Raw genomic sequence first — 15,193 nt, 5'->3', positions numbered from 1 at the left:
GACCACATGCACCTCCGATACAAAAGCGATACTACTAAGCTTAGACACTGAAAAAGCATTTGATAGAATAAAATGGTTATTTCTAGACCAGACCATGATAAAATTTGGATTTAAGGGCCCATTTCTGGAGGGCGTCAGAGCCCTGTACCAGAAGCTCACAGCGTATGTCAAACTCCCAGGGTGAAATTCGGACCCAGTCAAGATTGCAAATGTTACTAGACAGGGATGCCCCTTGCCACCTCTCCGCCATATCAATTGAGCCATTAGCAGGCAAAATTAGAGACAACGTCAATGTTCAAGGAATTCCAATCGACGGAATAAACTATACGGTATCTCTATTCACAGACGACGTTATATTATTCCTAGCGGCTCCACAGACATCCCTCTCAAATCTCCAACTCCCCTTAGATCAATTTGGCAAAGTCTCAGGCTACAAAATTAATAATGATAAATCCGAAGCTCTAAATTTAACACTTCCAGAACTAAAATTGCTGCAAGCAAACTTTCATTATAAATGGAGCTCTACCCACATTAAATATCTAGAAATTAAGATAACGAGCTCATATAAATCCCTGTAATCAAAGTAATTACCCTCCACTTTTAGATAAAATCAAAAAAGACCTACAGGCATGGAATAAACGCCAAATATCCTGGATGGGAAGAATCATTTCCGCCAAAATGAATATTATCCCAAGATTGTTATACTATTTCCAAACGCTTCCAATAAGCATACCTCATCCTGAGCTGAAAAACATACAAAGCAGAGTCTTTCAATTTACTGCAGTGCTGACGAGTATTCTAAAACAAATCTGGGGCAATCACCAACAAGACCCAGGTACATACTGGGTACATGCTGCAACATTTCTACAGACAGACTAATGGCCCATCGGATTAACAGCGGGGGTCCCTGGCAGTCCCATTTATACTGAATGGGACTGCCATGGATCCCTGCTGTGTTAATCCGATGGGCCATTAGTCTCTGCAGAAATCTCACTGAAATGTTGCAGCATGTACCCATCATGTACCTGGGTCTTGTTGGTGATAACCCCAGATTTTCCAAGGCAAGTTTTAGAATACTCGTCGGCGCACCTGTATATGGAGAGATAAGAGACTGTTGCTAGATCAGTAATGCTAGCCTCAAAAACAAGGGGAGGCCTTGGAGTTCCAGATATTATTAAATATTATCAAGCAGCCCAATTAAAACAAGTAGTGATTTGGAGTAATGATCCAACAATCTGCTGCTGGTTGGCAATTGAATCCTACTATGCAAAACCTCTATCCCTCGCAGTAGCTCTCTGGTCCCAGGGGTCATGGGAGACACAGGTAGGACGGTTTGACTTGGGATCGATGAGGTGCATGTGGAAAATGTGGTCCAAAAACAAAGGAAAGTATACATTAAGGACTTCCACATCCCTGCTAACTCCTATTTTCAACAACCCGGACTTCCCCCCGGGCTGCTCCCAGGGGCAATTTACCCAATTTCAAAATGTAGATATTAAAATAGCAGCGGACTTCGTGGAAAAGGGGAGGGTTTTGTCCTTCCAGGATATCTAAAATAAATACCAAACACAAGATTTTTACCCCTTTAAATATCTCCAAATTAGGCACTTTCTCTTGTCAATTTCACAGAACGGAAGTTTCCCTAACTTATCAAAATTTGAAATGTATTGTAAAAAAGGTACCTACCAGAGATGATTGCAATCGGATATATACATTGGGATAGAGTCATCTGTACTGTAAATACACCAAACCATTCTTACATGCTAAAATCGGACGAAGACCTAAATGTAGAAATAGTGGTAGGATTTCTGGGAATCAGCAGCTAAGACTTCAATTTGCACAATAACAAAGGAAAACATTTACAAGATTCAATTTCAGTGGTACCTAACTCCTAGAAGGCTGAGCCAGATCTTCCCTGGGACAACCCGATCTATGTTGGAGAGGATGTGGTCTCAGGGGAGATATGGTGGACATGCCCAGTGGTACAGAACTTTTGGGTGATGATCCAGAGTGTGGTCCTAGAGATTACGGAACTGAGGATTCCGCGGGACCCGCTGACCCTTGTGCTGGCCAAACCAGTGGAAAATATCCCGTCCCCCATGAAAAAACTGATCTCTTTCATTCTAACCGCTGCAAGATGTTCCTTAGCTGCGGCGTGGAAAAAGATTAACGTCCAATCAAGAGGAACGGTGCACAAAAGAATAAACAAAGTTATGTACATGGAGAGGGTGACTGCCCAACTAAACCAAGCCACGGATCAGTTCTACCGAACATGGGAGCCTTGGATCCAAAGATAAGTAGGCAAGGGGAGAGTTAGTCCCAGTGCCAATCATTCTACTAAGTTCCCATCCACACCCTCTCCTCGCCCCTCCTTCCAACTCTACCTTTTTTCTATCTTATCTTCTGTATCCACTTTGAATTCGCACCTGAGACTACGGATCAGCAGTTCACTGTTAAGAAACAATGGGAACAACATGGAACCATAACCATTACTATGGATCTTAATACTGTCTGAAAATATGTGGTATAATATGTACCGACTTTAATGTGATGTTCCCTTGAAATGTAAAGATATGTATATCTCAAAAAATACAATAAAAAAAGATTGAAACAAAAAAAGAATATAAATGTGAATATATACACTTGTATATAATTGTCTGGAGGACTGCAAATACTTTGTAGCATCAAAGCTCAGCACAGATACAGACTTCTTAGCGATTATGGTTTATCTGGTATGATTCTCATGTGATAAAGCCCCAGTTTTAAGAAAATGTACTGGTCAATATCACATTGTTTTTAGAAACTGTCTACCAGTGGAGCTTCCCTGAGGATGAGGTATAGTAGATTCGGTTCAGAATCCCTTCTTAAATGTGAAAGGTGGTAATGCATTTGGTGTTAAATGGCATCCTTCCTGATGATCAGTAGAAGGGGCTAATATATCACGAGAGGGGGGTGGGCTGGAAGATATATTTAGGGGTTCCCCCTTTTGTATATATAAAGAGTTCCTTATTTTTATTTCATGTTTGTAAGTGTCCAATTGTTAGAAATAGCTGTCTCCTCCTTTGTGTCTTGTATCAAGTGGATATCTCTTTATGTTGCCAAGTGGCAGTTCTAAAAGAGAACGGCTATCAGGAGGTGAAATAATACTGCTGGGCAGTGTATCAGAAGAAAAATATATATCACAGTTCAAAATAGAGCGTGCTGCTGCCCGGATCAATACCGGGTGTGTTGCCACAGCGTTTCTGCTCTTACCGCCATGCCTAAACGTGTGTTGTGTCACTGGGTATTTCCGGTCAAATATGATCAGCTATATAGTATAGTGATCCGGTTTATGCCGAAAAGTGGAACCGCGATCAAGCGTAAGTGAGGCGGACTAGGGGGATCTGGAGAAAGGAGGAGACGGGTAAATGCAAATGGACGGGGAGAACTAGCAGCAATAATATCCTATTGCTGCCCGGATCAGAACTGGATATCAAAATCTGGTTTAGCTACCATATCTAGAGTATACAAAGGGAGAGGGACAGGGAGAGACTGGTGAGGACATGTACACCTCTGGGTAGAGCGGACGCAGCCGTCGCGAACCTGACGTACGTTTCGCCGTTAGCGTGACAACTTCTTAAAGGGTCCGCCTTGCCTCAGCAGTATTATTTCACTTCCTGATAGCCGCCCCATTAGAACTGCCACTAGGTAACTGTGCATGTTCTGGTAATGTCTCTCAGACCTCACTCTCTCAGACCTCACTCTCCCTCAGACCTCACTCTCCCTCAGACCTCACTCTCTCCCTCAGACCTCACTCTCTCCCTCAGACCTCACTCTCTCCCTCAGACCTCACTCTCTCTCCCTCAGACCTCACTCTCTCTCTCTCTCAGATCTCTCTCTCTCAGACCTCTCTCTCTCTCAGACCTCTCTCTCTCTCAGACCTCTCTCTCTCTCTCTCTCTCTCAGACCTCTCTCTCTCTCTCAGACCTCTCTCTCTCTCAGACCTCTCTCTCTCAGACCTCTCTCTCTCAGACCTCTCTCTCTCTCAGACCTCTCTCTCTCTCTCAGACCCCTCTCTCTCAGACCTCTCTCTCAGACCCCTCTCTCTCAGACCCCTCTCTCTCTCAGACCTCTCTCTCTTTCTCAGACCTCTCTCTCAGACCTCTCTCTCTCTCTCTCAGACCTCTCTCAGACCCCTCTCTCACTCTCTCTCGCAGACCTCTCTCTCTCTCTCAGACCTCTCTCTCTCAGACCTCTCTCTCTCTGACCTCTCTCTCTCTGACCTCTCTCTCGCTCTCAGACCTCTCTCTCTCTCAGACCTCTCTCTCTCTCTCAGACCTCTCTCAGACCTCTCTCTCTCTCTCAGACCTCTCTCTCTCTCAGACCTCTCTCTCTCTCTCTCAGACCTCTCTCTCTCTCAGACCTCTCTCTCTCTCTCAGACCTCTCTCTCTCTCTCTCAGACCTCTCTCTCTCTCAGACCTCTCTCTCTCAGACCTCTCTCTCTCTCAGACCTCTCTCTCAGACCTCTCTCTCTCTCTCAGACCGCTCTCTCTCTCTCCCAGACCGCTCTCTCAGACCTCTCTCTCTCTCAGACCTCTCTCTCAGACCTCTCTCTCTCTCAGACCTCTCTCTCTCTCAGACCTCTCTCTCTCTCAGACCTCTCTCTCTCAGACCTCTCTCTCTCTCTCTCTCTCTGACCTCTCTCTTTCTCTCTCAGACCTCTCTCTCTCTCAGACCTCTCTCTCTGAGACCTCTCTCAGACCTCTCTCTCTCAGACCTCTCTCTCAGACCTCACTCTCTCTCAGACCTCACTCTCTCTCTCAGACCTCACTCTCTCTCTCAGACCTCTCTCTCTCTCAGACACACACACTCTCACTCTCTCTCAGACACACACACTCTCACTCTCTCACAGACAGACACACACACACTCTCACACAGACACTCTCTAACACACACAGACACTCTCTCTCTCACACACACACTCTCTCTCACAGACAGACTCTCTCTCTCACAGACAGACGATCTCTCACAGACAGACTCTCTCTCTCAGACAGACACTCTCTCTCAGACAGACTCTCTCTCTCAGACAGACTCTCTCTCTCTCAGACACACTCTCTGACAGACACACTCTCTGACAGACACTCTCTCTCTCTCAGACAGACACTCTCTCAGACACTCTCAGACACTCTCTCAGACAGACACTCTCTCAGACAGACTCTCTCTCGCAGACAGACTCTCTCTCGCAGACAGACAATCTCTCTCGCAGACAGACACTCTCTCTCTCACAGACACTCTCTCTCTCACAGACAGACACTCTCTCTCGCAGACAGACACTCTCTCGCAGACAGACACTCTCTCTCGCAGACAGACACTCTCTCACAGACAGACACTCTCTCTCTCGCGCAGACAGACACTCTCTCTCTCGCAGACAGACACTCTCTCTCTCAGACAGACACTCTCTCTCAGACAGACACTCTCTCTCAGACAGACACTCTCTCTCGCAGACAGACACTCTCTCTCGCAGACAGACTCTCTCTCTCGCAGACAGACACTCTCTCTCTCTCGCAGACAGACACTCTCTCTCTGTCGCAGACAGACTCTCTCTCTCAGACAGACACTCTCTCTCTCTCTCGCAGACACTCTCTCTCGCAGACAGACACCCTCTCTCTCAGACAGAGGTGAGTGGAGGAGGGGGCAGGAAAGGCAGGAAATCCGTGCAGGCAGCTCCCTGCACACACACACAAATAAATACACACACACACACACAAATAAATACACACACACACACACAAATACACACACACACACACAAATAAATACACACACACACAAATAAATACACACACACACACACAAATAAATACACACACACACACACAAATACACACACACACACACACAAATACACACACACACACACACACAAATAAATACACACACACACAAATAAATACACACACACACAAATAAATACACACACACACACACACAAATACACTCACATACACACAAATAAATACACACACACACACACAAATAAATACACACACACACAAATAAATACACACACACAAATAAATACACACACACACACACACAAATAAATACACACACACACACACAAATAAATACACACACACGCACAAATAAATACACACACACAAATAAATACACACACTCACACACACAAATAAATACACACACACACAAATAAATACACACACACAAATAAATACACACACACACACAAATAAATACACACACACACACACAAATAAATACACACACACGCACAAATAAATACACACACACACAAATAAATACACACACACACACACAAATACACTCACATACACACAAATAAATACACACACACACACACACACAAATAAATACACACACACACACAAATAAATACACACACACACACAAATAAATACACACACACACACACACACAAATAAATACACACACACAAATAAATACACACACACACACACAAATAAATACACACACACACACACACCCACAAATACACATACACACACAAATACACACACACACACACACACAAATACACACACACACACAGAGATACACACATTGAAGAGCAGTGGAGAGCAGAGGCAGCGACGGATGTGAGGGGGGGATTTGAGGGGGGGGTGGGAGGGAGGAGATCCGTGCAGGCAGCTCCTTGCACACAGTCACTGGGCAGACAAATGTACAACTCTTCCCTCCCTCTCCCTTCTCCTATCACCCCCCTACCTTCTCCTATCACCCGGGGCAGAAGGGGACGGGACACCACGCAGACAGAGGAGCAGGAAGGCAGACACACACACTCACCGTGTGCTCTGCACAAAGCCCCGCCCCCGGCTTCCTCTCTACCTGCAGCCAATCCCCTGCGGCCCGGCCGGCATGAAGCAGTGATGGTGGGGAGGGATGATCGGAGGGATGGTGGGGAGTGATGATGGGAGGGATGGTGGGGAGTGATGATCGGAGGGATGGTGGGGAGTGATGATGGGAGGGATGGTGGGGAGTGATGATGGGAGGGATGGTGGGGAGTGATGGTGGGGAGGATAATTGCGGCGCCCCTCTAGGCAAGCCGCGGCGCACCACGGCGCCGGGGCGCACAGATTGGGAACCACTGGTTTAGTCCATTTCTATACAAGTTCTTAGAAAATCAATTTTACAAATAGGGATTAAGTTATTCTTAAATTGACCAAGATACATAGACGTAAATTACTACTGTTTAAAATTGAAATCTATCGAAAAATAAAGAAACATCATATGGTTTAATATCAATTTTCGGCGCTTTAATAACATAGTCAACCACACATGGGGCATAATGTTTGTATTTTGTAGCATAGTCTAGTATTTTCTCTGCTGTATTTTTACATGAACATTTAATGGTACGCTACCATTTTACATCTTTGGAAAGATCTATTTAACATGCCGTGTTAAAAAAAAAAAAAAAAAAACACGCACCCTACTGCTAAGAAATACATCAATACCAAAATTATATACCACTTTTGTATGCCTTCTGCATATTGTTCAATAATCTGGTGCTTTAGTTTTATTCTCATGCATCAGGTTTCAAGATAAGTCTCGGAAAACTATTTTCCTGCAGCACTGTTTGTTCTCTCGGTTACTGAACAAATCTTGTACAAAAGTGCCTTAATGGAGCTTTGGAGATGGATATCTGTCTGGATGGTATATTTTTAGATTGAAAAGGCTGCTGCCGCCTGCTGTCAAAATACAACACATAAAATGTTTAACATGTTTTATATAAGAAGGGACTCGTATTGACAGAATTTTGGAAGGTTAAATATATACATGTAACAGGCACTCGAGTTTACATTTCTTTATTGCAGAAAAAAATGCATATTGGTTAAGTGGCTACAAGCAATCAATTATTGCGTTCATTTAATGCAAAGATCCCTGGAGAGGTGTTACCTGAAACACATGTATATTTTATATCATATCAGCTTTAAATGTTGCCATTTTTATTTTCTTGATACTTTTAGATTCTGGAACGGGAATTTTGTATATATATATAAAAAAAAAAACAGGTTAACACTTGATACTTCTGGTCAACCCTATGTGAAAAAGGCAGAGTTGGAGAAGTTGACAGATCTCTAATAGTTAAATCTTTAACTTTAATTTTTTTTCCCCTTGCAGCACTGTTTATCAGGTGCTATTAGTGAGCTGCCATTAAAAAAAACTGTGTGGCTACACAGTGCTGCAGATGAAAGCTGCTGCAGGGGCCATGATTACAAGAATTAAATAGTGTGTATTGGCTTTCTGCTGCTACCCAGCAGGAAATCTCACTCATAATTCCTTTGCATCTAGACTCAGCAGGAGAAGATTGACAGCATTGAAGACCATGTCAACACTGCTGCTGTGAATGTTGAAGAGGGAACCAAAAACCTGGGGAAGGTAGGGATCTGCTCCTGCTGTTGAATCAATGGTACTCTGCCTACTAGCAATCTTCTGTATTAACCCAATTGATCTGCCGTCTTTAATGCTGAGGGAACCAGCAATTAAGGAAATAAGAAAGAAATGACACATGGGTAGGAAGGAGGGGGTAGTGAAGAAGAAATCAATCTCTGCTGTGATATGCTATCGCATCCATTCTATAAATACTGAATAGTAGACATCTTGCACTTAAAATGCCATGAGCGGGTTCTTTTGGGTAATTTAGATATTTTTTTTTTATTTCTAAGTGATCATACCAGCCAAACTAGGGTTTATCTGTCTATCTTATCAAATTGTATATCAAGCTCTCAGACAAATACTTGCCTGAGCAAGAAAAGAGCCCCTATGAATCTTTGAACCTTCGCTCCTAGCACCATTCCACCTATTAGACTAGCAAGAGTTTCCATACCCTCCTCTCGCCCCTTCCCTAGTTATCGTGTTAAGCTCTCAACCTGATTTCTTACCAATTGTCTATGGTTTTCTAACATAGGGGGTTGCCCCTCCGGGGGCCCTTTCGATACCGGAGGAGCCAAAGTGTGGCGCCACTTAATCTGGAAATGGAAGTTGAGTACTCCTTCCATTTACCTGCATTTCAGATTGCAGAACATGATCTCCCCAAGAAAACGAGCACTCATAGTGCATAACGTTGCCACTATGTCATGGGGCACCAGAAGGATTAAACAGAACAGAACAGATAAAAGGATATATTAAGATTTAAAGCATAGGAAATCAATCCTGTCATGGAACTACGGTAGTATTGTATGAAAAATGGTCACAAAATTCAGATTATGATGGGTAGAAAATGAAATTATTGGTAAAACTAATACAGCTGTGTTTATGTTCCTTTTAGCTAAAAGTAAATCTTAAATCACTTAAGATAAGATGAGTCCTTAATTGAAAGGCAGTCAACTTTCTGTCAGAATGACATGACTGCAGTTTAATATTCTTGATAGATTTTGAAATAGTCGTTTCAAACTATTATATGATAGATTCTTTATTAAGATTTTTATCAGTATCAGCTATTAACCCACCATTTGGTTAATTATCTAGCATGCAGAAAAAAATGGAAATCACTTGGCATTGTTTAGTTTGAAAAATGGTTCTTAATTCCACCCTCAATTTAAATTTCTCTGAACACTGAAAGCTATGTCTTTAGCCAGCTAAATTATTGTTAACGTGCACTAATTGTAGAGGATGGGTTTTGCTAGATTAGTGCCTATGTGAATTTAGGCCCAATTTAATGTGTCAAGATGCTTTCCACATGTTAGAGTTCAATTGAAATGAATAGGTTGAAAAACTCCAGCCTCCTAGTCTTCACAGCATACTAAATATTGCATTAGTCTACTGTTGGTGGTTATAGTTCTATGCACATGCTAACCAATTGCATTCTTCAATATAAAGCAATACTGAATGTGACTGGGCACCTCCAACAAGCTCCAGAATATTTCCAAAATGGAAACATCTCCACTGCAAACTCTTTACTCCCTGTTGTTTAGAGGACAATGCAAATATCAATATTTCAGACAGTATCGTGCAGTGCATGCTGTTACTTTAGTACTTAATAATTTAGATAAACGTTATTTAATCTCTGCAGTGGTAGAGGAGCAATCAAATTGTTGTAAAGCAACTATCTGCAGTACACCAAGAAATACTTCAAAGGTACAATCTCTGACACCCTATTTGAAAAACAAATGACTTATTAAAGCAGCAATAAAGAAGCCTGTATGAGTTTAACTTATATAATTTTAGTATCTTGCCCCCCTGTGCAGGTCCTTTAAAAAAACCAAAAAAAATTTCAATAATTTTTCTTGTGTTGAAAATATAGATGTACTGAATATCTAGTATCTGAGTTACAATTGTAACATTTTTAGACTGCTCAAGACTTAGGAGAGAGCTGTATTTTAACCTCCCGGACACAGAATATTTAAAACACATGTATCTGCTGAATGGAGTATGAATGTAAAAAAATAAAACTGTGAAATGTACAAAAACATATTACTGACACAAGTGGACTCTCTTCCCATGAGCGCTAAAGGCCATGTCTGTACATACTGTGCTATATGTATGCACACACAGCTGTCTCTTACACATACTAATACTCTTTGTTTTTCCATCCCTATACACCAATAGGGACCACATAGTATCCACACACACTTTTAGTTGTGCTACAATCTCTCACATTTCCACACCTACCCACACCATTTATATCCACTCCCACTCCACACACACCTTTTGTAAAGCATATATACTATACTATATATATGTATATACTGTGTGCTCTCCATTCATTTATATTCACACAGATACACACACACACTCTTACATCACTTGCTTTCAGGAACCTTTTGACACCTCTAGCCATAAAACACATCCACACCGGGGGAAGGACAAGTACAGATAACATTCCAAGAGACACTGTTTTTAAGTATACCTTTTGCTTGCTTCATTCATTGTAACATCGCCGGAAGAAGAGATCAGTGTATCTCGAAAGCTCGCACAAATAAAAGCATTTCGTTAGCCACAGAACGGTATCGTCTATTTATTTTTTGATTATTGAAGCTCGGCTAACACGGTACTGATACCTCTACATTTATATATATATTTATTATATAAATATAAAAATAATTATTTTCAATGGAATAGATGTCAGACTATATAAATATGTAATACAAATATATCTTGCTAACAAAAATGCATCAAGAAAGCTGAAGGTGACTGCACAAGCAAAAAAAGAAAAAGAAAAAGGAAGATTATCAGAAGAAGACATTATAGTAGAAGTCTATGCCGATTTTTTTACTTGCTTTCCTATGAAAAGGTTGTTAAAAAAATATATATATATATATATATATATATACAGCTAAACCCCGTTATAACGCGCCTCGTTATACCGCGATTCGGTTATAACGCGGTTTTTCCGTGGCTCCCGTTTTAAAAAAAAAAAAAAATTTTAAAAAACATTTTTTTTCTTTCATTTTTTTTTTTTGCACACTGCACACACTGCACACACTCACTGCACACACACTGCTCATTGCTCACACTGCCACACTGCACACACACTGCACACTGCACACACACTGCTCATTGCTCACACTGACACACTGCACACACACTGCACACACTGACACACTGCACACTGCACACACTGACACTGCACACACTGACACTGCACACACACTGCTCATTGCTCACACTGCACACACTGACACACTGCACACACACTGCACACTGCACACACACTGCTCATTGCTCACACTGCACACACTGACACACTGCACACACACTGCTCATTGCTCACACTGCACACACTGACACACTGCACACACACTGTACACTGCACACACACTCCTCATTGCTCACACTGCACACACTGACACACTGCACACACACTGCACACACACTGCTCATTGCTCACACTGCACACACTGACACACTGCACACACACTGTACACTGCACACACACTCCTCATTGCTCACACTGCACACACTGCACACACTGACACACTGCACACACACTCACACACACTTACAGACACTCACACACACTTACGCACACTCACGCACACTCACACACACTCACACACACTCACACACACCCACGCACACCCACGCACACTTACGCACACTCACACACACTTACACACACTTAGACACTTACACACACTTACACACACACTCAGACACTTACACACACTCACAGACACTTACACACACTCACACCCATATACACACACACACTTTCTCTCCCATATATACATACACACACACACTCTCTCACTCTACACAGACGGGGGGTGGGGTCGGAGCAGAGGAAAGCCGCGACCAGCACCACCACCCACTCCCCCCCCCCCTCCTCCCGCGCAGGCAGCGGGAGCGCCAGGGACAGCGGTGGGGGAGAAGAAACCCCCCGCTACCACCTCCATGCAGGCAGCGGGATCTGAGGTAAGCGGCGACCTGAGGGACATCCCCGCTCCCATCTCCTGCCCCGCGGCCTGTCCCGCGGTGACAGGGGGGAAGCGGGGACAGGAGGGACATCCCCGCTCCCATCTCCTGCCCCGCGGCCTGTCCCGCGGTGACAGGGGGAAGCGGGGACAGGAGGGACATCCCCGCTCCCATCTCCTGCCCCGCGGGCTGTCCCCGCGGTGGACAGGGGGGAAGCGGGGACAGGAGGGACATCCCCGCTCCCATCTCCTGCCCCGCGGGCTGTCCCGCGGTGACAGGGGGAAGCGGGGACAGGAGGGACATCCCCGCTCCCATCTCCTGCCCTGCGGCCTGTCCCGCGGTGACAGGGGGAAGCGGGGACAGGAGGGACATCCCCGCTCCCATCTCCTGCCCCGCGGCCTGTCCCGCGGTGACAGGGGGAAGCGGGGAGCGGAGGGACATGCCCGCTCCCATCTCCTGTCCCGCGGGATGAATATGCGCTAAAGCGCGGCGGCCATTTTTTTTTCTCGCGACCCCGTTAGTAACGCGGTGGTCTCGGGGTGGACCCCGAGACCCGCGTTATAACGGGGTTTAGCTGTATATATATTTTTTTTTTAACCTTTTCATAGGAAAGCAAGTAAAAAAATCGGCATAGACTTCTACTATAATGTCTTCTTCTGATAATCTTCCTTTTTCTTTTTCTTTTTTTGCTTGTGCAGTCACCTTCAGCTTTCTTGATGCATTTTTGTTAGCAAGATATATTTGTATTACATATTTATATAGTCTGACATCTATTCCATTGAAAATAATTATTTGCTGCTTAATGTATGAAAATAGAAACAGGCTACTTACTATCCGGTCTTGTGCCTTTCTAAAGAATACGTTTTGGGAAGAATTACTTTCCATTAAGTCAAGATTGGCTATGCTTTTTCAATTAATTTAAATTTAAAAGAAAACAAGTTGCCAAATGTTATGTATTGCAGTATATCAAACATTATTATTTACCCTTCATTTGCTAGAGCTAAACAAAACTATAAACATATCATGCTTATGGGCTGGTTGTATTTTTATTTTATTATTTTGTAAGCCGTGCAAAAAAGATGAATTTAATAGTGGGTAATTCTTTAATCATAATGCACCAATCAAAGTTATAAGATTGTAAAAACACTACTTTGTTATTTATCGATTGAATGAAATCTACTTCTTGCAAAAACTCACCATGAAGAAGTTACATTTAATGTGAATGTATGTTAAAGTCCATTTCTTAATTGATCTTTTAACAGGCTGCAAAATACAAGCTAGCAGTACTTCCTGTAGCAGGTGCACTCATCGGTGGAGTAGTAGGGGGTCCAATTGGCCTCCTGGCAGGATTCAAAGTGGCAGGAATTGCAGCTGCACTTGGTGGTGGTGTGTTGGGCTTCACAGGTGGAAAACTTATACAAAGAAAAAAAAGAGAAAATGATTGAAAAAGAGCAGTCTCCCAATACAGAGGTTTACAACAAAGAAGATAAAAAATCCACCTGAAGGGGAGCTTTACAAATTGTAACATTTTATGGAAACTCTCTTGCAAGGATATCATTTCAGATGTGTTCTCCACAGAATTAAATATCTGGAAAAATAACTTTTAAAACAATCACTATGGTTATGTTGTGCCTTAGTAGCAATTACGTTAATATACATTTTTCAGTAAAAGATGTCTGTGTTTACACGTAGATATACAAATTCTGGCGGGTTCAACTCTGTATGTAATATTCAAAATTAGAAGAATGCTATAAAATGTAAAATACTTTTTTTTGTGTGTAATTCTCTATAGAAACTGTTAACCTAAAATGTTGCAATACTTTTCAAAAAGCTCTCTGACTTGTATTCTGGCCTCTTGTACTTTGTTTGAAGGTGCATTGCTGAATACTCTATTTTAGAAGACATTTGTTACTATCTGCCTCTGTAAGAATGTTAATGTATACACAATAAAATAACTTTTCAGTAGAATTTTTTTTTAACTTTTGCACACTGTCTCTTCCGGTTGTAGTACACAAGCGGGCCTTTTAAAAAACAAGAAAACACAGGCAGACAAGTGATGTGAACGAGGAGACAGGCTGGAGACACAGAAGTACACTTTTTTTTTTTTTTTTTTCATGGTTTACATCAAAAGGAATTTGGGAATTTTGAGTGGGCAGAAGGATACAAAAGGAAAAAACGGGCAGGGAGAAATGGTATGGGTGGTTTCACATGTACAGGTACAATCAGGTTTCTTTGTATAACACATTCAATCCAGAACACACAGCTGTTGTCTAGTCTTGTGGATATTTTGGGCTAAGGGGTACATTCTGCTTCCCTCTCATAGTTTTACTGTTAGCCCTGCACGATATTAGTCAAATAGAGAGCCTGTTTTGTGGTATTCCTGGGTTCGATCTCCTGTCATTGATTGCAGCCCATACTTTCCAGATTCTGTGGAAGCGTGAGCGGGTATCCTTAAGCATACTTGTTAGTTTTTCAATTAACATAATGTCCCAGATTTTGTTTTCCACTTGTTTCAGGGGTGGGGGGGGGGGGGGGGTTGGGGGCTCAATTTGTTTCCAATTCCTGGCTATAATACATTTTGTCACTGAGACTATATGTTTATTTATTTATAAAGAGTTTTACCAGGACTTCAGAGTTACCGCTCGTTTTCAAGTATGTCCTGGGCATAGAGTTATCATGACAAATACACAGTTACATTAAGTGAACAGGGTTATCTACTATATATTTGTGAAAGTGTTCTATGTGTCCGTGTCTGTATGTGCCTCCCTGTGTCCCTCCCTGTGTCCCTAGCGGCAATCT

General features: G+C 42.7%; 1 protein-coding gene across 1 annotated transcript in view; it reads left to right on the top strand.

The window, feature by feature from the left end:
* Positions 1-14,362, top strand: part of STX17 (syntaxin 17) — a 142,876-nt gene extending 128,514 nt beyond the window's left edge. Inside the window, 3 exon segments of the mRNA XM_075586409.1 lie at positions 8,330-8,416; positions 13,657-13,818; positions 13,820-14,362. Coding sequence (XP_075442524.1) covers positions 8,330-8,416; positions 13,657-13,818; positions 13,820-13,897 — 327 coding nt within the window. The 3' untranslated portion in view covers positions 13,898-14,362.
* Positions 14,363-15,193: the final 831 nt, after the last annotated feature.

This window comes from Ascaphus truei, chromosome 2, assembly GCF_040206685.1.
Source record: "Ascaphus truei isolate aAscTru1 chromosome 2, aAscTru1.hap1, whole genome shotgun sequence".
NCBI classification, from domain to species: Eukaryota; Metazoa; Chordata; class Amphibia; order Anura; family Ascaphidae; genus Ascaphus; species Ascaphus truei.
Note: the sequence above shows the minus strand (reverse complement) of the source record. Positions and strands in the feature narration are given on the sequence as shown.